At 43.1% G+C, this 21,118-nt stretch overlaps 1 protein-coding gene across 2 annotated transcripts; it reads right to left on the minus strand.

The window, feature by feature from the left end:
- Nucleotides 1-13,284: 13,284 nt before the first annotated feature.
- Nucleotides 13,285-20,841, minus strand: TMEM230 (transmembrane protein 230). Of its 2 annotated transcripts, none has more exons than XM_060122704.1 (4): nucleotides 20,716-20,841; nucleotides 18,653-18,773; nucleotides 17,007-17,129; nucleotides 13,285-14,374 (listed from the first exon to the last, which is right to left on the minus strand). In XM_060122704.1, exons 2-4 carry the CDS (start codon nucleotides 18,749-18,751, stop codon nucleotides 14,234-14,236), a joined length of 363 nt encoding a protein of 120 aa, XP_059978687.1. In that variant the 5' UTR covers nucleotides 18,752-18,773; nucleotides 20,716-20,841; the 3' UTR covers nucleotides 13,285-14,233. The 2 variants fall into 2 exon arrangements, with proteins under 2 accessions (XP_059978687.1, XP_059978686.1); XM_060122703.1 differs by lacking the exon at nucleotides 20,716-20,841 and adding an exon at nucleotides 20,538-20,682.
- Nucleotides 20,842-21,118: the final 277 nt, after the last annotated feature.

Here is a 21,118-nt window from a genome sequence, read left to right on the forward strand (position 1 = left end):
TTACAATTGTTGTATCTTCTTCTTGGATCGATCCCTTGATCATTATGTAGTGTCCTTCTTTGTCTCTTGTAATAGTCTTTATTTTAAAGTCTATTTTGTCTGATATGAGAATTGCTACTCCAGCTTTCTTCTGATTTCCATTTGCATGGAATATCTTTTTCCACCCCCTCACTTTCAGTCTGTATGTGTCCCTAGGTCTGAACTGGGTCTCTTGAAGACAGCATATATACGGGTCTTGTTTTTGTATCCATTCAGTGAGTCTGTGTCTTTTGGTGGGAGTATTTAATCCCTTTACATTTAAGGTAATTATTCATATGTATGTTCCTATTCCCATTTTCTTAATTGTTTTGGGTTTGTTATTGTAGGTCTTTTCCTTATCTTGTATTTCTTACCTAGAGAAGATCCTTTAGCATTTGTTGTAAAGCTGGTTTGGTGGTGCTGAACTCTCTCAGCTTTTGCTTGTCTGTAAAGATTTTAATTTCTCCATTAAATCTGAATGAGATCCTTGCTGGGTAATCTTCGTTGTAGTTTTTTCTCCTTCATCACTTTAAATATGTCCTGCCAGTCCCTTTTGGCTTGCAGAGTTTCTGCTGAAAGATCAGCTGTTAACCTTATGGGGATTCCCTTGTGTGTTATTTGTTGTTTTTCCCTTGCTGCTTTTAATATGTTTTCTTTGTATTTAATATTTGATAGTTTGATTAGTATGTGTCTTGGTGTGTTTCTCTTTGGATTTACCCTGTATGGGACTGTTTGTGCTTCCTGGACTTGATTAACTATTTCCTTTCCCATATTAGGGAAGTTTTCAACTATAATCTCTTCAAATATTTTCTCAGTCCCTTTCTTTTTCTCTTTTTCTTCTGGGACCCCTATAATTCGAATGCTGGTGTGTTTAATGTTGTCCCAGAGGTCTCTGAGACTGTCCTCAGTTCTTTTCATTCATTTTCTTTATTCTGTTCTGCAGTAGTTATTTCCACTATTTTATCTTCCAGGTCACTTATCCGTTCTTCTGCCTCAGTTATTCTGCTGTTGATCCCTTCTATATAATTTTTAATTTCATTTGTTTTGTTGTTCATCATTGTTTGTTTGCTCCTTAGTTCTTCTAGGTCATTGTTCAACTTTTCCTGTATTTTCTCTATTTTATTTCCAAGATTTTGGATCATCTTTACTATCATTATTCTGAATTCTTTTTCAGGTAGACTGACTATTTCCTCTTCATTTATTAGGTCTGGTGAGTTTTTACCTTGCTCCTTCATCTGTTGTGTGTTTTTCTGTCTTTCATTTTGCTTAACTCACTGTTTGGGATATCCTTTTCGCAGGCTGCAGGGTTGCAGTTCCCATTGTTTTTGGTGTCTGTCCCCAGTGTCTAAGGTTGGTTCAGTGGGTTGTGTAGGCTTGCTGGTGGAGGGGACTACTGCCTGTATTCTGGTGGATAAGCCTGAATCTTGTCCTTCTGTTGGGCAGTTTCATGTCTGGTTGTGTGTTTTGGGTGTCTGTGGCCTTATTATTACTTTAGGCAGCCTCTGTGCTAATGGATGGGGTTATGTTCCTGTCTTGCTAGTTGTTTGGCATACGGTGTCCTGCACTGTAGCTTGCTGGTCATTGAGTGGAGCTGGGTCTGGGCATTGAGATGGAGATCTCTGGGCGATTTTCGCAGTTTGTTATGACATGGAGTTGGGAGGTCTCTTGTCGACCAGTGTCCTGAACTTGGCTCTCCCACCTCAGTGGCACAGCCCTGACGCCTGGCTAGAGCACCAAGAGCCTGTCCTCCACATGGCTCAGAATAAAAGAGAGGAAAAAACAGAAAGAAGAAGGTAAAATAAAATAATATAAAGTAAAGTAAAATAGTTATTAAAATAAAAATTTAAAAATTATTAAGAAAAAAAATTTTAAGTAATAAAAAAAACGGACAGATGGAACCCTAGGATAAATGGTAAAAGCAAAGCTATACAGACAAAATCACACACAGAAGCATACACATACACACTCACAAAAAGAGAAAAAGGGGAAAAAATATATATATCTTTGCTCCCAAAGTTCACCTCCTCAATTTGGGATGATTTGTCGTCTATTCAGGTATTCCAAAGATGCAGGGTACATCAAGTTGATTGTGGAGATTTAATCCGCTGCTCCTGAGGCTGCTGGGAGAAATTTCCCTTTCTCTTCTTTATTCGCACAGCTTCCAGGGTTCAGCTTTAGATTTGGACCCGCCTCTGCATGTAGGTCGCCTGAAGGCCTCTGTTCTTCACTCAGATAGGACGGGTTTAAAGGAGCAGCTGATCTGGGGGCTCTGGCTCACTCAAGCCACGGGGAGGGAGGGGTATGGAAGCAGGGCGAGCCTGTGGCTGCAGAGGCCGGCATGACGTTGCACCAGCCTGAAGAGCACCATGAGTTCTCCTGGGAAAGTTGTCCCTGAATCACTGGACCCTGGCAGGGGCGAGCTGCACAGGCTCCCGGGAGGGGAGATGTGGATAGTGACCTGTGCTTGCATACAGGCTTATTGGTGGCGGCAGCAGCAGCCTTAGCGTCTCATGCCTGTCTCTGGGGTCCACGCTGATAGCCGCGGCTCGCTCCCGTCTCTGGAGCTCCTTCAAGCAGCGCTCTTAATCCCCTCTCCTCACGCACCAGGAAACAAAGAGGGAAGAAAAAGTCCCTTGCCTCTTCGGCAGTTCCAGACCTTTTCCCGGACTCCCTCCCGGCTAGCTGTGGCGCACTAGCCTCCTTCAGGCTGTGTGCACGCCGCCAACCCCAGTCCTCTCCCTGGGATCCGACTGAAGCCCAAGCCTCAGCTCCCAGCCCCCCTCCGCCCTGGCGGGTGAGCAGACAAGCCTCTCGGGCTGGTGAGTGCTGGTCGTCACCGGTCCTCTGTGCGGGAATCTCACCGCTTTGCCCTCCGCACCCGTGTTGCTGCGCTCTCCTCCGCGGCTCTGCAGCTCCCCCCTCCGCCACCCGCAGTCTCTGCCCACGAAGGGGCTTCCTAGTGTATGGAAACCTTTCCTCCTTCACAGCTGCCTCCCACTGGTGCAGGTCCCGTCCCTATTCTTTGTCTGTTTTTTCATTTTACTTTTGCCCTACCCAGGTATGTGGGGAGCTTCTTGCCTTTTGGGAGGTCTGAGGTCTTCTGCCAGTGTTCAGTGGGTGTTCTATAGGAGCATTTTCCACATGTAGATGTATTTCTGATGTATCTGTGGGGAGGAAGGTGATCTCCGCGTCTTACTCTTCTGCCATCTTGAAGCTGCCCCTCGGATTTTGTTAATATAAATTTGACTTTGCTTATTTGTTTTAATCCACAGCTGGATTTGGTCTTATAATTTATTTACAATTTAAAAATCAATATTCATAAGTGAGATTGATGTATACTTTTTAAAAATATTCATTTGGGGCTTCCCTGGTGGTGCAGTGGTTGAGAGTCCGCCTGCCGATGCAGGGGACACGGGTTCGTGCCCTGGTCTGGGAAGATCCCACGTGCCGCGGAGCGGCTAGGCCCGTGAGCCATGGCTGCTGAGCCTGCGAGTCCGGAGCCTGTGCTCCGCAACGGGAGAGGCCACAACAGTGAGAGGCCCACGTACCTCCAAAAAAAAAAAGAAAATTCATTTGGACAAGCTTTGATATTGGGGTTATACTAGGGTTATAAAATGAATAGTGATGCTTCTAAATTTTTCTCATGCTGTAGATTCTATAACGTAAAATTTATCTTTCTTGAGTGGATAGAGAAGATGCAGTACATGTATACAATGGAATACTACTCAGCCATAAAAAGAATGAAATAACGCCATTTGTAGCAACGTGGGTGGACCTAGAGATTATCATATCAAGTGAAGTAAGTCAGAGAGACAAATACCATATGGTACCACTTATATGTGGAATCTAAAATATGACACAAGTGAACCTGTCCATGAAACAGAAACAGACTCATAGACATAGAGAACAGACTTGTGGTTGCCAAGGGGGAGTGGGGTGGGGGAAGGGATGGAGTGGGAGTTTGGGGTTTGCCGATGCAAACTAGTATATATAGAATGAGTAAACTATAAGGTCCTACTGATTAGCACAGGGAACTATATTCAGTACCCTGTGATAAACCATAATGAAAAAGAATATGAAAAAGAATGTATATATGTGTATAACTGAATCACTTTGCTGTACAGCAGAAATTAACACAACCTTGTAAATCAACTATATTTCAATAAAATAAATTTTTAAAAAAGAATGAGGAGGGGCTTCCCTGGTGGCGCAGTGGTTGGGAGTCCGCCTGCCGATGCAGGGGACATGGGTTCGTGCCCCGGTCTGGGGGGATCCCACATGCCGCGGAGCGGCTGGGCCCGTGGGCCATGGCCGCTGGGCCTGCGCGTCCGGAGCCTGTGCTCCGCAATCGCAGAGGCCACAGCAGTGAGAGGCCCGCATACCGCAAAAAAAAAAAAAAAAAAGAATGAGGAGGGGCCATGGGTTCAATCCCTGGTCAGGGAACTAAGATCCCTCATGCCACATGGGGTGGCCAAAAAAAAAAAAGAATGAACAAGAAATCACTTTCATGACAAAAATTGTAACTAAAAGGGAAGAAATAATAAAATATGCCTGGGGAAAAATTTTTTTTAATTACCTTTCTTGAAGATTTTGCCAAAAATTTTCCATACTATTGTCCAACCTGAAAATTTGGGCAGCTAAAACCTTTGAGGACCCTTTTCCTATCCTCTAGAGTTAGTGGGTCTATTCAGATTTTCTATTGCTTCCTGAGTCAATTTTAGTAATTTATATTTTTAATAATACATTTCATTTCCATTTATAAACTCTCACATAAAATCGTACCTAATATTCTCTTCTCTGAGTGTCTACCTCTGAATCCTGAGATTCACCTGAAAGTACAATTATGAATCTTCCTTTTGTACAAGTTTCCCCTGTTACTGGAAGCCTCTCTCCTCCACTTCTGGTCCATTTTCTTTTGTGTTCTTGAATCTTTTCATGAGCCAAGTGCCTCTTCTCATCTTTTACCCAAAGGAGTCTGTTTTTGTCCAGTGTCAGAGGAGTTTGATGAGCTTGATCAAAAAATGAGGTTTCCTGTTCTAATCTTCTAGTCTCAGACACAGAAGAAAAGTCATACTTTCTCTAGTATGACCTGAGAGTGAAGAGAAGGGCTGGATCCCCAGCTGGGATAGGGGACAGTAAGCTAGACTCTCTCCCATGGCACAGAGAGCTCTCCAAGATCTCACCTGCCTGAATCCTCTCCCAAGGCCTCTCCTATTACAACCTACCAGCCATAAAGAAGCCTGGTAGTTCTCAGGCCATGACTGCTTTGTTGCTTCTTACCATGCTGCCTGTGCTGCTCCATCTCTCTGGGATGCCCATGTCGTGCTTCTTGACCTGGAAGGTACTTCCTCGAGTTTTCACTTTTATGATAAAAATTTAAGCCATACATTTATGTTTTGTGCACTTTTCTTTTTTAAAATTTAATTTAATTATCATTATTTTTTAACATCTTTATTGGAGTATAATTGCTTTACAGTGGTGTATTAAGTTTCTGCTGTATAACAAAGTTAATCAGATATACATATACATATATCCCCATATGGCCTCCCTCTTGCATCTCTCTCCCACCCCACTTTTCTGTATATGTATTATATTTCACAATGAAAAGAGTTTAAAAAGTATCTGTATATAGTTTTATATTTGAATTTTTTTGGAAGAATACAAGGGCATACTGTTTATAAAGGAGGTCTTTACTCTTTTATTTAATATAATTCCACATTTAAATAAATTATGTTATTAATTTTCAAAGCCTGAAAATTGGCCAGGTAGTAGGAAAACCCTGGGCTGAACCCTGGTGACCAGAAATACTACCACAGTCTTGGCTGTGTCCAGAGAGATTTTAACATGGAGCTGGTTCCTTCAAGATTTTGCTCAAATTGCATATTCTCAGTAAGACCTTCCCTGGCCTCTCTGTTTAATACTGCAGCCTACTCACATTTCCATCACATCCATCCCTAGCATCAGCATTCCTCATCTCCCTTCTGCTCAACTCTTCTTCCGTAGCAATTGTCACTTTCTAACTCACTGTTACTTTTTTCTGCATTCTAGGCAGAAGGAACCGCTAAAGCCAAGGCTCTAAGTTGGGAGCAGGCTCAGAGAAGTCAAGGAGCACTGAGAAGGCTGGTGTGGCTGAAGCAGAGTGAACAAGAGGTAGAGCAGCCGATGACAGGGAGGTGAGGGGGAGACCGTGTTGGGCCCCATCGCATTGCAGGGATGCAGGCTTTTCCTGTGAGTCAGATGTGGAGCTGCTGTGGAATTTTAAGAGAAATGACATGATGTGACATATTTTAAAAGGGTCACTCTGACTACTGTGCTGATAAGTGAAGACTTTATGTTGATAGGAGAACATATTGAGATAAGAAAAGATGTTACAGCCACAAAATAAAAATTGCTTGCTACAAAAATAACACCCAGAATGTAAAAGAGTCCTTAGACCTCAAAACCATGATAGCAAAAAAATAAAAAGTATAGCAGAAGAGCTGGAACATAAAGCTGAGGAAATCTTCCATAAAGGAGACCAAAAAGATAAAATATGGAAAAAAGACAAAAATATGGAAAATAGGAGAGAAAAAATAAAGACTAACTTTTAAGGAAACAATTCCAGAAATAGGAAACAGAGACATCTGAGTGAATGAAATTATAGGATGAATTGATTTCAGAAAACTCCTTTACACTGAAAGACAGGAGTTCCTAGACTGAAAGTATCTGGAACACCTGGTGTAATGGATAATGGGTGCTGGATAAAAAATGGACCAACAATAAGACACATCATCGTGAGATTTCAGTACAGTGAAAACAATCCTATAAGCATCTAGAAAGAAAAATAATAGCAAAATAAAGAACCTAGAATCAGAGTGTTACCAGACATCTCCACATATGTCACACAGGACGCCCAAAGGAACTGCAGTCACATCCTCACCTGTGAAGTAGCATGAGCAGGTGGAGAACAGGGCAGCAGGCTCTGGACAGAGCTCTTCAAGATGAAATAGACGAAATACTAGGAGATATATACAAATGGTAACAATTTGAATTAGTGATAGATACATAGAAAATTATGCAAACAAACAAAGCAAGATTGTTAATTCCAGGAAAAACTAAAGTTGTGTCAGAAAGGAGAAGTAAGTCATAAGTATCTGTCCTAGCTTAGCTGCAAATAAGGTCTATGTATTCTTGGTAATATCAACATCTAATATTGATCCAACCAAAATGACACAATTATATGGAGAAAATGGAGGGCCTGGAAGTATGTGAGTATCATGGGAGACGATGAGGGAACAGAGCAAAATCTCCACCTCCCACTGGATAAAATCAATTGATTAGGCCTAATACTGAAATATTGTTAAGTGGTAATATATTTCATGTGGAGATAGTGAAGTCAATACAAAAAGTTTCAGCTGGAAGAATTGAAGGTGATTATTTCTTGGGGAGCAAGGGAAGAGGGGTTGCAGAGTACTACTGATTTTCATGACAAGCCTGGTGGAATCATTTGACTTTTTAAAGTATGTGCATTGATAATTTTGAGAAAAATAAAACGAAATTTAAAAAGAAAGCTATCAAAGTTCCTCATTCCTTAGCTGGTCACAACCTAGTTCTGTGTCACTCTGGCAACCTTAATCCCCAGCTCTCCCAATGCCCAGCCTGGGCACCCAGACCACAGTACCCATTACCAGTTTGGGACCAGGCCAAGTTTCCCTCCCACCTGCCTGTGGTCTAGCTTGAGCCTTGTCTCAGCCAGATGCTTTTCAGAGCCTGCTAAGCCTCCTTTCCTCTCCAATCCACTTAGCAGAGAAAAAGCTTTCTAAATTACTCATTTATTAATATTACTTATTGCATTTGTTTAGCTAGTTCACGTATGGACCTCTTTCTCTCTAAGTATGTTGCGAACTTCTGGAGGAAGTGGACATTCCTTTTTGAGGCCTAGCAAATGTTCATAGTGGGTGCCCCAAATATTTCATGGATAAACTTAAAAGTAGAATTCAAGGTGAATTAATAGGCAAATTTAAATCAAAGTCTGGAGATAAAACAAAGGTTAAAGCTGTGACCAATAAGACACATGGAAGATCTAACTGTATCAAGATAGACTTGGGAATACCCTGGCGGTCCAGTGGTTAGGCCTTGGCACTTTCACTGCTGTGGCCCAGGTTCAGTCCCTGGTTGGGGAACTAAGATCCTACAAGCCGCATGGTACAATCAAAAACAAACAAACAAACAAAAAGATAGACTTGTTTTCAAAGCTTGTGGTCTACTTTTTTGGTTAATGTTTGAGATGTTTTAATAAAGAGATATTTTGCCCCCAAAGTCCTCTCAAGGTTCAAGTTTTGGTGACCTGAGGCTTGGTAGGTAAATGTGGATCCACTCTGCCAACACTGCATGTGACTTCATAGACTTTGTGCCTACCTTGCTTTTCTAGACTGCAAAATCTGAATCTTTGCAACTTGAGAAGTTAACTTCTTTTACTTCCATTAATATGAGATGAGACTGGAGGAGAGAGAAGACTCCCTGGCTCCTTCCTGGAGGCAGGATGCAAATAGCTGAGAGAGCAACACAATGGAATGCCACCTTGAGTCAATGCTCAGAATGAGCAGGAGTCCTTGATCTGGGGCCAGCATCATTCCATGGCTCTTTTGGTCTCACTGTGGTTTCAGACTCCATTAAATGGGGAAAAGACTTGGCAATATCTGACATCCCCAAGAAGCAGAAACTTAGAGCTCTCAGCAAGTCTCCTGTCAGTAACCTCTTAAGTTAAAATGTTCAGATCACAGTCCAGGGGCAGGAGCCGGGAGCTATGTCCACAGAGATCTGACTTTCCCCAGCTCCTCAAGGTCATTCCTCCCACCTGCGACAAGTCATCTTCTCAACTCTGCCAGGCCACAAACCCTCCGAGGCTGTGTTGGTGATTCTGCTGCTGCCATCTTTTCAGTTGTAGGGGGATAGTGGTCCTGTGGGTGGTGATCTCAGAGCAAACTCGGCGGCCATCAATCCGAGAGAAAACCCTTTCAAAGGATTAGCATCTTGGCCAAGAACCTTTATCTCCCAGACTGGAGCATTTTCTAGTGGCTCTTCCCAAGTTAGTGAGAGGAATGAAATACTGGAGGCATTAGAGACCCATGGAGACAGGGAGGAAAGCCAGCACTTCAGTGTTCAGGGTAAATTCCTGAGCCACCAGGTCTGCCTCCCCCAGAAACCGAGACAAAACATCCTGTCTCTCATTGGGTCATAAAGTACACTTTGTCCCTTCCCCTGGCCTTCAGAGCACCAAAGCATGCTTCCACTCCTGCCACAGACCTTCCCCATCTGTGGGACTTCTCTTTTGATTTCTCACTGCTCACAAAAATGGATCTTCACAAAGCTTTCCTGCATTGTTTCTGTGCCATTTCTATGAAGCTTCCCCAAGACACTGGTGGTTACTGTTTTAGCTGGAGAATAATGGTGGATGGAGGAGGAGGGACTAACCTTCTAGGTGCCCCTACTCCTAGCCATTGGCACTACCAGAGGAGGTCCAGTCCTAAAGGGAGGGAATGGACTGAGGCACGGGATACCCCAGATCAGTGCTTCTCAGACACTGACAGGTAATGGTCCCCCAGAGGTCTTGTTGGAATGCAGGTTCTGGTTTAGCAGTCTGGGGCAGGCCCAAGATTCTGCCTACCCAACGAGCTCCAGGATGCTGTTGATGCTGCTGGTCCGCAGACGACACTTTGAATAGCAAGGGGCAAGACTGAGAAGGGGAAGTGCAGGAAGAGAAGAGGTGCAAACAGGGTCCATGGGAGAAAGGGGAGGGAAGAACAAGCTCTAGGGAGAGGTGGTCTGACCATACTCCAGCTGCATCATCTCATCTGCACAGCCTTCCCTGCAGGGCCAACATGTGGTTGCCCACATGTTGGCTACAGTGGGATGCTTTGGTCCTCCCCTTCCTCTCTTGTTCAACCAGAGAAGGACTGGAGAAGCTGCATGCTGGAGAAGGGCAGGGTCTAGAGACCTCCTCACCCCCTCCCACAGGCAGCTGTCAGGGAAGGGAGCCCTGCCTTGGTGGGACTGACTGCTGTGCTGGCTCTGGCCCCTGGCTCCGGGGTCGCTCCGCCATGGAACAGCAGGTTCTTCAGGTTGGCATCAAGGATAACAGATGGGCTCTCTCCTCCCCTCCTCAGCTTCACCCCAGGCACTACTCCCTGAAGCCAAAGGAGTGAATGTCTTCACTCTCAAACAGCAGCTTCCACTTACTGAGTGCTAGGCTCTGTGCAAAGCACCTTCCCACGTTGTTTTATTTACTCCTCACAATTACCCTACGGGGTAGGAACTGGTTTATCCCCACATTACAAGGTAACTGAGGCTCCAGAAGTAATTTGTGCAATACCTTGTGGCAAATAAGACTCAGTCTATGCCCTTCCCACCCTGGCACTAAGCCATAACTGACCACACATGTGAGGCCAGGAGCCTCGGGATGGGAAATTAGATGACAGAGCAAGGCAAATAAGGTGAGTTGATTTGGTTTATGGCCCTTTGAAGCTCAGCAGAAAATCAAGGCTGTTCTTGTCCCTTTACCAGCTTCCCTCACTGCACCAGTAACGGATGCTCCTCTGTGCCAGCCATCAGGGACACTGCATGACCCTGGAGGAGGGGACTTGCAGGTGGTTGTGAACTGGGCTCAATGGCCTGAGCAGAGGGTGCCATGAAGAGAGTTGTCTCACCAGGGAGCACCAAATCTGTCTACAGAGTAGCTGCCCTCCCAGGCAGCTGACATAGGGTCATTTAGGAAAGTCTGAATCAAATGGTACCAGCCCATCTGTCGGTACCTCAAAGGAACACTGTGTCCTGGGACAGAAACACACTCTTGACTTTGATTCTTCATTCAATAAACCTAAATCCCCACAAGCACTGTGCTAGACTTTGTGGGACTGTAAGACCCACTCTTTGCCCTTAATGAAGAAAACTAGAAGGTTTGGTACAAAAGTAACCAAGCAGTGGTGGGGCCTGCAGTGAACTAGAGAACTCTGCTCAAAGCTGCTTCACTACTACTTTGCTCCAGTTGGTTGCCTCTCAGCAAGAAAAATCTATTGATTTTCCAGAAAAAGCCCCAAATCAAGATCAGGTGAACTTTACCATTTTTAAAACAATTCTGGCCAACATCTGTGGCCACTAGTTTGCAACCTCTGCTCCTCACCGACCAAGTCTTATCCTTTCCTATTGTACCCTCAGCACCTAAAATTCTGGGCAGAAAGGAAGCAATCAATATGCGTCTGGCACACTGACCAGGTGAATCTTATCCAGAAGAAATGGGTCTGAAACTGCCATCATATGTAGAATAGCTGATGCAACTGGGGAGGACTTAGCTTTGGAAATGACTAATGAGAGACATAATTATTGTTGCAAGTAAGAAAATCCTTATATTGGACTTCCCTGGTGGCACAGTGATTAAGAATCAATGCAGGGGACACGGGTTTGAGCCTTGGTCCAGGAAGATCCCACATGCTGCAGAGCAACTGAACCCATACGCCACAACTACTGAGTCTGTGCTCTAGAGCCCGCGAGCCACAACTGCTGAGCCCCCGTGCCACAACTACTGAAGCCCGTGTGCCTAGAGCCCGTGCTCTGCAATGAAGAGAAGCCGCCACAATGAGAAGCCCATGCACCGCAATGAAGAGTAGCCCCTGCTCAACATAACTAAAGAAAGCCCACGCACAGCAACGAAGACCCAGTGCAGCCAATAAATAAATAGAAAATCTTTATAAAGCTAGGGCACATGGTTTGGCCAACGCTTTAGAAGGAGCAGGAAGGCTGCTTTTAGATAAAATATACATTTGACAATTGACCTTGGTTCCCGTTGATCCTACCCATCCCTCTGCCCTCCATTCCTTTACTTGTCCAGTCCCTAAAGGAATTTGGCTTTCATACTTGGTAAGGGAAACTCAGGCTTTGCTTAAATGTGAGTCCCAAATATCAACTTACTACCTAAGAATCTTACCCAACTCAGGGCTTTTCCAAGTATTAAAATCAAATAGAGGGACATCCCTGGTGGTCCAGTGGGTAAGACTCTGCATTCCCAAGGCAGGGGGCCTGGGTTCAATCCCTGGTCGGGGAACTAAGATCCCACAAGCCACATGATGCAGCCAAAAAAAAAAAAAAAAAAAGATATGGCTGACCTCTGTGGATATGGCAAGATACACAAAATAGAGTAAGTGGGAAACAATGGAGCTATACAATGTGAGTCCGAGTTTTTGTTTTTGTTTTATGAAAGAAGGATATGTGCTTAGAACATTTCTAGAAGGGTATACAAGAAACTTAATTAGACAACCTTGGGAATGGACTGTTTACCGCCCCCCCCACCGTTCCATTTTGATTTTTTCTCCCCCTTACTAGCAGCATCATTACCCTTATAAAAAGGACCAAATAGCGGCTTCCCTAGTGGCGCAGTGGTTGAGAGTCCGCCTGCCGATGCAGGGGACACGGGTTCGTGTCCCGGTCCGGGAAGATCCCACATGCCGCGAAGCGGCTAGGCACGTGAGCCATGGCCGCTGAGCCTGCACGTCCGGAGCCTGGGCTCCGTAACGTGAGAGGCCACAACAGTGAGAGGCGCGCGTACCGCAAAAAAAAAAAAAAAAAGGACCAAATAATTTAGTTTGGCCAAAACCTTCTGGTCTTAGCTTTGCTTTGCAAACACTGGCCAGGATAAAGCTTTATATATTTCCTCACATCTTCACTGTCAAGGCCCAAGAACTTTAATTAGACTACCGGACTCCCCAGCCAACCCTCCCATTACCAAATGTACCTATCCTTGAAGGCTGCTTCCGATCACCCTCTGTCTCTCACTTCCTGAGTCCTAGCCTAGCTTTTTTTCCCATTTGTACTCACTCCGTGGGTAATCTCATCCAGCCCCACAGCCCTTAGATATTGCCCCAACACTGACTCCCAAATTTCTAACTATAGCATAGACTCCCTTCTTGAACTCCAAACTGCACATTGCAATTGCCTACTCAACATCTCCACTTGGATGTCAAGTAGACATCTAAATTTAATACATCCAAAGTTGAAGTCATCTTCCCCAATAACCTTGCTCTACCCACGGCCCTCCAAATCTCAGCTAATGGCACTTGCAGGCTTCTAATCATCCAAGTCCATAACTTCAGAGTAAAAGAATGACTGGAAAACAGTCTAATGCACAATGCCAGTTATCTAAAAATGAAGGTAGTCCTAGGTATTGGGATCAAAGATATCATATAATCACTAAAATGTTTTCTAAAATAGGTTTAAAGTTATCTTTTAAGTCTAGGATTTAGATTTTGACATTTTAATTTCTTTTGAATACAAGCCACTTTTTGCAAGCTAGGAAACAGAATCAAACTAAGGCAGTCTTGTCCTCTACAGATCCAGGCCAGTTCTTACAATCTTCAGCAGAATGACATCATAATACGAGGTGCTAACAACAGGGTTAAAAACTATAAATAATAACCACTTATCTACATTTTTTCCTTAGGAAACAGCCAAAAGTCTCGTCCTTAAAGGTATGATATACAGAACATCTAGATTTACAAAGGACAGAATGATCCAAATTATATGCTGGCCAACCTGTCAGTGAACCAGATCAGAGCTGGCCAAGGACTGGTGAACAGAGAATGTGTTTACAGTTTGAAAATTTGCTGAGGTTTAAAAAATTCCTAGTTGCTGTTAATAAGAAAGCAAGTAAAAAATATTAGAGATGCACCACACTGATACTTGATTTTACCATGGTTTTACACTAGAACACAAAGTTAGAGTATGGGGATAAGACACTTACGTATTTTCAAAATAAATTACTTAGTAATAAGAAATCTGACATACTGCGTTCTTCCATTTGCCACAAGAACATATTAACAATGAGGACTATTTAAAAGAATGCTCAACTCTAAAAAGGGTGGTGGCAGCAACACATTCCACTACAGAATAACCTCCCACTTTCCCATACAATTAACATTGCTACTTTTCATGATACATATTCATGTGGAAAAACTTGTCAGGAGCTTTTGCCAGGGCCAGGAGATGAAAAATAGAGACTGTCCTGATGACATGGATAGCTGTAAGCTCAGTTAACATCTTTAGGATGGACCCATAAAATCTGGCCACTGTTTTGTTAAACATCTGCAAATCGCAGAACTCCTTAGCCCTTAGCCATAGTATCTGCTCAATGTCTTAAAGCTGGGCTCAGTCCCATCTATCACTCTTTTCTTCAGGGCTGAGGTGTGTGCTAGTCATCAAAGTCTGGAATGTCATCGTAGGAGTATCCCCGGTAGCCTTTGGATGCGTAGTAGGCGATGCGCAGGTGGTAAAATCCTGGCAGGAACACCAGGATGCCAATGATCAGGACGGGAACGGCCCGGTCTGCCCCCTGGTGGCAGAAGGAGGCAAACACATCAGTACCATGCAAGTTATAAATTTTAAAATAAAATAAAGCCATGGGTCCAATCCATGGATCAGTTATCATATACTTTTCAGAGCACTTTATTTTGGTAATACACTACCAAGGCAAAAGATTTACATCTCTTTGCCTCCTTATCAATTGCAGAAAAACTACAAAGTACTAAAAATTATAAAGAAATTATCCATGTTCAACCATAGATATCTACTTCCCATAAAGAAACCAGAGCTCCTTAGAGAAATTGCTGTTTATGAGTTGAGGGGGCAGGGAATGTACAGATGGGCCTGGGATAACTTGCTGAGCCAGAAAACAAGAAAGCTATCAAAGGCTCACCTAGGTCAGCTTTAAAAGACAGGAGTAGGGGGCTTCCCTGGTGGCAGAGTGGTTAACACTCCACGCTCCTAATGCAGGGGACCTGGGTTTGATCCCTGGTCAGGGAACTAGATCCCACATGCATGATGCAATGAACTGCCACAACTAAGGAGTCCACCTGCCACAACTAAGACCCAGCACAACCAAATAAAGAAAGAAAGAAATATTTTTTTTAAAAAAAGAAAAAAAGACAGGAGTAACCTGCAGAGGCTCCTATTGACCAAATATGGGACAATTTATATGTTAAAAAGAATATAGACTACAGTTGACTGAAGCACAAATATGTAAAAAGATGATAAGCTTACAGTGATACTAACAATTCTTTGGTTACCTTTTGAGGTTGCTAGGTGTATTTTTATAAAAATTTGATAATTAAAGAGAAATAATCAAACATTTTTCCTACCTTCACTATACTATTGTATTTCAGGGTAACCAAATAATGGTTTTGAGAAAGTTCCAGAAGAATTTTCTCTGACAAACGTGGAAAATGATAGAGCTGGATTCCTTAGTGAAAAGGGTAATTCATTTTATAATAAATGAATTAGGCTGAAGACACTTGAACCCAGTAATCAATCTTAATATCAACTAAAAATTAGGACAACCATTTTGTGCCTCCTAATGTAATGCTATAGCAATGGTTCTCAAAATGTGGTCCATGGAACACCAGCATCACCGGGGAACTTGTTAGAAATGCAAATTCTCACACCTCACCCTAGACCTACAAAACTGGAATCTCTGGGAGCAGGGTCAAGGAACCTGTGTGTTAACAAGTCTGCCAAGTGATTCTGATAGATGCTGAAGTTTGAGAACCCATGTGCAATAAGCAAATACACAACACCCCTATGAAATATTCTTTCTGAAACAAAGCTAAAGTAGAACTAAATCTAAGCAAGTCCTTAAATCTAACAGCATGCAAGAAATATGAGGAATAGAAAAACAGGTAAATGGTATCAAGACAACACCCCTAGATTAATGTAAAAACTGTTAGAGATGCACACTTACAGATTTACAAGCAAATGTAAATCTGGTATTTGCTTTAGTATACAGGAAAAAAAGTTGGGGATAGATGAAACAAAACATTCATAAATGTTGATGCCTAGTTGTGGATACACGGTGGGGGTTCATATTATTCCATCTACTTCTGTTTTGTTTGAAATGTCTGCAATAATAGTGAAAAAAACCCCAAACTAAAAACCAAAACAATCTATGGGTGATTTTCTTAATTAACACCTTTATCCTTATTTATAAAGTAGTCTTTTACAAACCACACAAGGTGAAGTGATATTTGTTGCATGTGGATCTCACCTCCACTCTAAATTTTCACATCATTAATAGAACCTTGACTATACCCCTGGGATTAACAATGCATGCTGCAATGAAAGTTAACTGAAGGCACAGTCCTGAAGTTAGATGTTCAAATTTAGATGGCACCAAGTATGCCTCTGGTGGCCACATAATAGTTTAGGACCTGAGGCAACTTGGATACAGGTCTCAAAAGCCAAATGTAGCCATTTTATTGTGACAGTGTTTAATATTCCCAGTTCCAAGGATAATGCCCAGAGTTTTAGCTCTTGGCTTTGTTCCTTCTGTAGACCAATGTGACCATCATCCCCTGGCCTGGTGTGTGTTGAACAACAGATGTGAACTATGGTCAGTATTACTTTAGAACAATTTAGACGCTGTGTATAAGCATCTGTATACAATCCAAAAGAAAGAACCACCAAAAACTACTTTAGGTTACTAAGGTATCACACTGAAGCTCAATAGGAACTCCAACCAAATCCAATTTAAGAAAGATCTGATCCATGAGCCAAAAGTCCTGGCTTGGTCAGTGGCCCCAGACCTATATAAGCCTCACTGCTTCTCCCCAAACACTAAGTACAGCAGTATAACTGCAAAGTTATAATAACAGCATTCTACTCCAGTTATAGCCTTTATCAGTCAGAAATCCTCAACGCTAGGCTCAGTTTTGCTGTTCCAAACTAAGATGGTGGGAAAACTGCCCAACATCTCAGAGGGAAAATTTGCCTACCTGCTACACCCACCTCATAGGAACTGTGGGAGAAGTTTGTTGAAGCTCAAAGGAAGAAATATGTCTTGTTATCTGAGAACAAAATCTAAAAAAAGAAACACTTTTCTCCTTTCTGCTGGAATATACTGAATATAAAAATGTGAGTCCTGGCTCACATTTTAAACATCTCATGGCAATCCCACAAGCCCCTCAGCTTACCCCTTTGCTGATATAGCCTGCCAGCAGGAGGGAGCCTATGATAATGAGGAAGGCGCCAATCAAAAACAGCACCGTAGCAAGCGCAATGGCCTTATATGGAATCTTAGGAGGGCTTTTCTTAAACTGAAAGAGAAACAAAAACAGACAAGGAAGAGCATTATGAATACACCAGGGCTCAGACACTTTAAAGCAGAGAGGATAAGAGGAACCAATCTTGGTGTGTCCTGAAGTAAGTCCTACTACCCAATGCAGCTCTGGGAGAGAAAGGAAAAAGGACTGGCAGGAGATGAAGGTCTAGTTATTGCTCTAACAGTAAGTTGAGGGAGGGAGTCCCAGAATGTTATTCTTTCTCGTTTTAGTCTCATTCCACAGACCATTCACTGTACCGTAAAAAAATTATTTTCTTACAAAAACAAAAGATACTTTACGGTCATTCATTGATTAGACATGTTTTTAATAAACATGTCTTGGCACATGGAAGGCTGTACTAATCTACAGGGATTAAGAGTGTACATCATGCTCTGGAAAATAAGAAAGAAAATAAGTGATTTCTGGCATTCAAAGTTAAGCTGGCATATAGTCAAAGGTTTAAAAAAAAACTTTTTCGGGCTTCCCTGGTGGTGCAGTGGTTGAGAGTCCGCCTACCAATGCAGGGGACACGGGTTCGTGCCCCGGTCTGGTAAGATCCCACATGCCGCAGAGCTGCTGGGCCCGTGAGCCATGGCCGCTGAGCCTGCGCGTCCAGAGCCTGTGCTCCGCGACAGGAGAGGCCACAACAGTGAGAGGCCCGCGTACCGCAAAAAAAACAAAAACAAAAACAAAAACAACTATTCCTAAAGCATTAGTTGCCTGCCCCACAAGGCAAATAACCTGCCTTATTAACAAGTTCAATTCAAGGTTAAGATTCAGAAACAAATTCCTAAGGTTTGGCTCATGGTTGTGTCTGACCTAACCGACTGGAAGCTTTCCAGACGCACTTAAAAACAAAACAAAAAAACCCCCAAAACTCTCTCCTTCAAGTGTGGGTCCAAAAAGTACAAAGAATAATTGATTTGTTTATATTTAAAAGGATGGGTTCCTGCCACTTCCTCTTCGGTCCTGGTTCCACCTAAAGGGAAGTGGGTAAAAGGAGATGCTACACCATTAACTATTTTATAAACAATGATCAGGGTAGGACACAAACTTAATAAATATTCTCTGTTTTACTTATTGTTTGTCACAAAGAATATCTTTAATAAATTGGATCTCATGACATCAGGAAAGAAGGAAGATTCCCACAGTCTGTTGGCTTTAGCAGTTAGTTTCTCCCTTAAAAGATGAACTGGTCTTGACTGAAGTGTAAACAAACTGATTCTACTTAACAAAAGACAATCTGATTGTTTCCAGATTAACTAAATAGAATTTGCAACTACTGAACTCTGGCATTACAACTAAAATTTCTTAGACAATATTTATATTGGTTCGAAACTGCTCTGCCAAGGTCCTTCCTTCTGCAGGCTATGGCTGAAAATCTCAGAGCAGAGTTTCTTTCCTGCTGCTCCCTCTAATATCTAGGGACAGTGAGCAAAACCTCTACCTGGAAGGTTTCCCTGCTAACTCAGCAGAAACAGAGCCAGCCAATCTCATCAGGTCCCTTCTGCATTTACCTGAAGGTCAATGTAGCCATCGTCTGTACTGGAGAGCCTTGAGTATTTCACTTTACTACTGGGGATTCCAGTAGCCAGGTTGGTACGAGACGGCATCATAACACGCTGACACAGCTACAGTCTGAAAACAAAGAAAAGTATTATTGTCTGCAGGCTACAACAATGTGTTTGTTATATGTATTGGAGTTCTGGGCTGTAATGTCATACTAGCAACTGGCAATTTAGGCTCCATTGCTCTTAGAACCTGATATTCCTTTGACAAGTGAAAGCATTCTCATTATGCATCTACTATGGTTTGTCCTGGTAGAATAAGAATCAAGACATTTGCCAAGAACCAGACCTCATGTTTATGTTGCCACCAATGTTTCTCTGCCTCCTAATTTTTCCAAAGTCACACGGCGAGTAGGTGAAAGGGTGGTGACTTAAATCCAAGTCCATCTGACATTTCAACCATTCTGCTATAGTATAGTATTGCCTGTCCTCCGTCCCTGCTTCCAGAAAAAGCAAGAGGAGCATATACTCAAGGATTCTCTTATTTGTCAGGGAGAGAGGAGAGAGGGTGGGAAATGGAATACATTCACATCAGCATTTTGCCTATTTCCCTCTGATAGATATCATCCTTTTAATACAAAAGATCTGTAAAACTTCTTGTTGTAAATTTGGATAAGCTACTGGCTACCAGTGTTGTACTAGTGTCCTCTGATTTGCCTGCCTCTCTGCTCCACCCCAAGCACTGAAAGCAGCGATTGCACTTTCCAGGTTACTTCTACAGCTACATTAAAAACAAATTTAAAAAAACCCTGAATAAATACCTGGTTTTTGTTCAAAATAGTCAAAGCTGACTATAGTAATGAGATCACAGTTATTATGTCACCAGTTTAAACACAGTAGATAAGATTTAAAAACAATGACATTTAAATTGAAAAAACATTTGTAATTTGTGTACTTTTCCTCCATAAAATCACGAAGTTATGCGAATGAAACAAGTAAATCTATTTTAATCATGAAACTATTTGATTTCTAAAAGTGAAACATATCTTTAAAAAAAGAAAATTAAGTATTTCAATAGGGCAACATAAAAAAAAAAACCCATAAAGACCGGCCTTCCTCTGGTATGACATTTTGCAAATAATCATCATCATTATAATGGCAGTTAACAATTACCTAGTATTAAGTGACGGGTACTGTTTTAAGTGCTTTATATATACTTAATACTGAATATTAATGAGCTGTTTTAAGTGGCCCACAGTCAACCTAAACTAACTAGCATTATAAAGGAATTGGTGCTAAATGTTCATGTCCCTTTTTAGTAATTATATACTGGAACAGAAATCAAGTATTAAAAAAATAAGAGTATGCTTACTTACATGCTTTTCTAAAAGGGTTAGATCAAATTCCGTCAAATACTATGTTTTTAGGTGTTGCGATCCCGACTACACGATAATCTAAATTTAATTCTATAAAACTTAAAGTCCAAACTACCAATAATGGGCGGTTTGAGAGCATTTAATCACCTCTGATTTGTATTAGTCTTAAAAAAATAGTTTACATACTCTGACATTAACTTCATACACCGCATCGAAACAAAAAAAGCGCACGGCGTGCAGGAGAGGGGAGACGAATGCTTATTGGTAGCAAAGACCAATAATTCTAAAAGAGGGGAACGGAAAAACGTAAATCAATGTTTTCCGGGTACCAGCCCAAGTTCCCAACAGGCTTTTTTACCAGCCTCACCGCAACCCCAAAATATCCTCAGCACTTGAATGTTGCAAGAATTTTGAAAGCATCAGCAAAGCACTTAGCACAGTGCCTTGCACTACGAGCCTCTACACACTACTTCCCTGCCCGCCTCCAGAGCGAGCCAACAAGAGAAATAAGGACCAACATGATTTTAGAAGGAAAACAAAATCCAGTTTCTGGAGAAAGGCCAGCCGTGCCCCGGGAGGACGAACGCTCCACACTCGAGGACTCGGGGCTTGATTTCGGCAGATAGCGCAGTCTGGGCCGCGCCGCGAACGTGAGTCGAGCTCTTCCGCTCCCGCCCCGCCGCACGAACGCCTTACCGGAGCCCGGGCCCAACAGCCCTTGCGCAGACAGCTAGCTCACGGTTCGCAGCAGGTGAGCCAGAGACCTCACAGTACGCCGCACCACTGCGTCCCCGCCCCAGACCAGCTGGGAGCCGGAAATGGCGTGTCGCAAGGCAGCGCGCCGGACGTGGCGTCACCGGGGGCGACGCCTCCTCGTTCCACTCTCCGTCCGGTTTCGGGCGTGTGCCCGGTGTGCTAGGGCCCCGTGGGGTTTCGGGAGGCGCTGTGGGCTGGGCTGGCTGCCGACCACCTCCGCCGCGGCGGGCGAGTGCCTAGCTAACCGGGCTGCGTGGGTCACAGGTCCGGCTACGTGTCTTTCCGGCCCCTAGGGTAGTGTAGGGAGTTCAGTGGCGCCTCGAGAGGCGGAAGCCGAGCCGGC

Source organism: Lagenorhynchus albirostris, chromosome 15 (genome assembly GCF_949774975.1).
Source record: "Lagenorhynchus albirostris chromosome 15, mLagAlb1.1, whole genome shotgun sequence".
Taxonomy (NCBI): domain Eukaryota; kingdom Metazoa; phylum Chordata; class Mammalia; order Artiodactyla; family Delphinidae; genus Lagenorhynchus; species Lagenorhynchus albirostris.

Excerpts from the sequence above, each read along its gene's own strand:
- TMEM230 (XM_060122704.1), bottom strand. The coding sequence starts at position 18,751 with ATGATGCCGTCTCGTACCAACCTGGCTACTGGAATCCCCAGTAGTAAA. Across the intron at positions 17,130-18,652 it reads ATGGCTACATTGACCTTCAG|TTTAAGAAAAGCCCTCCTAA; the intron begins GTAAATGCAGAA and ends TTTCTCTTTCAG. Across the intron at positions 14,375-17,006 it reads CAGGCTATATCAGCAAAGGG|GGGGCAGACCGGGCCGTTCC; the intron begins GTAAGCTGAGGG and ends TTCTGCCACCAG.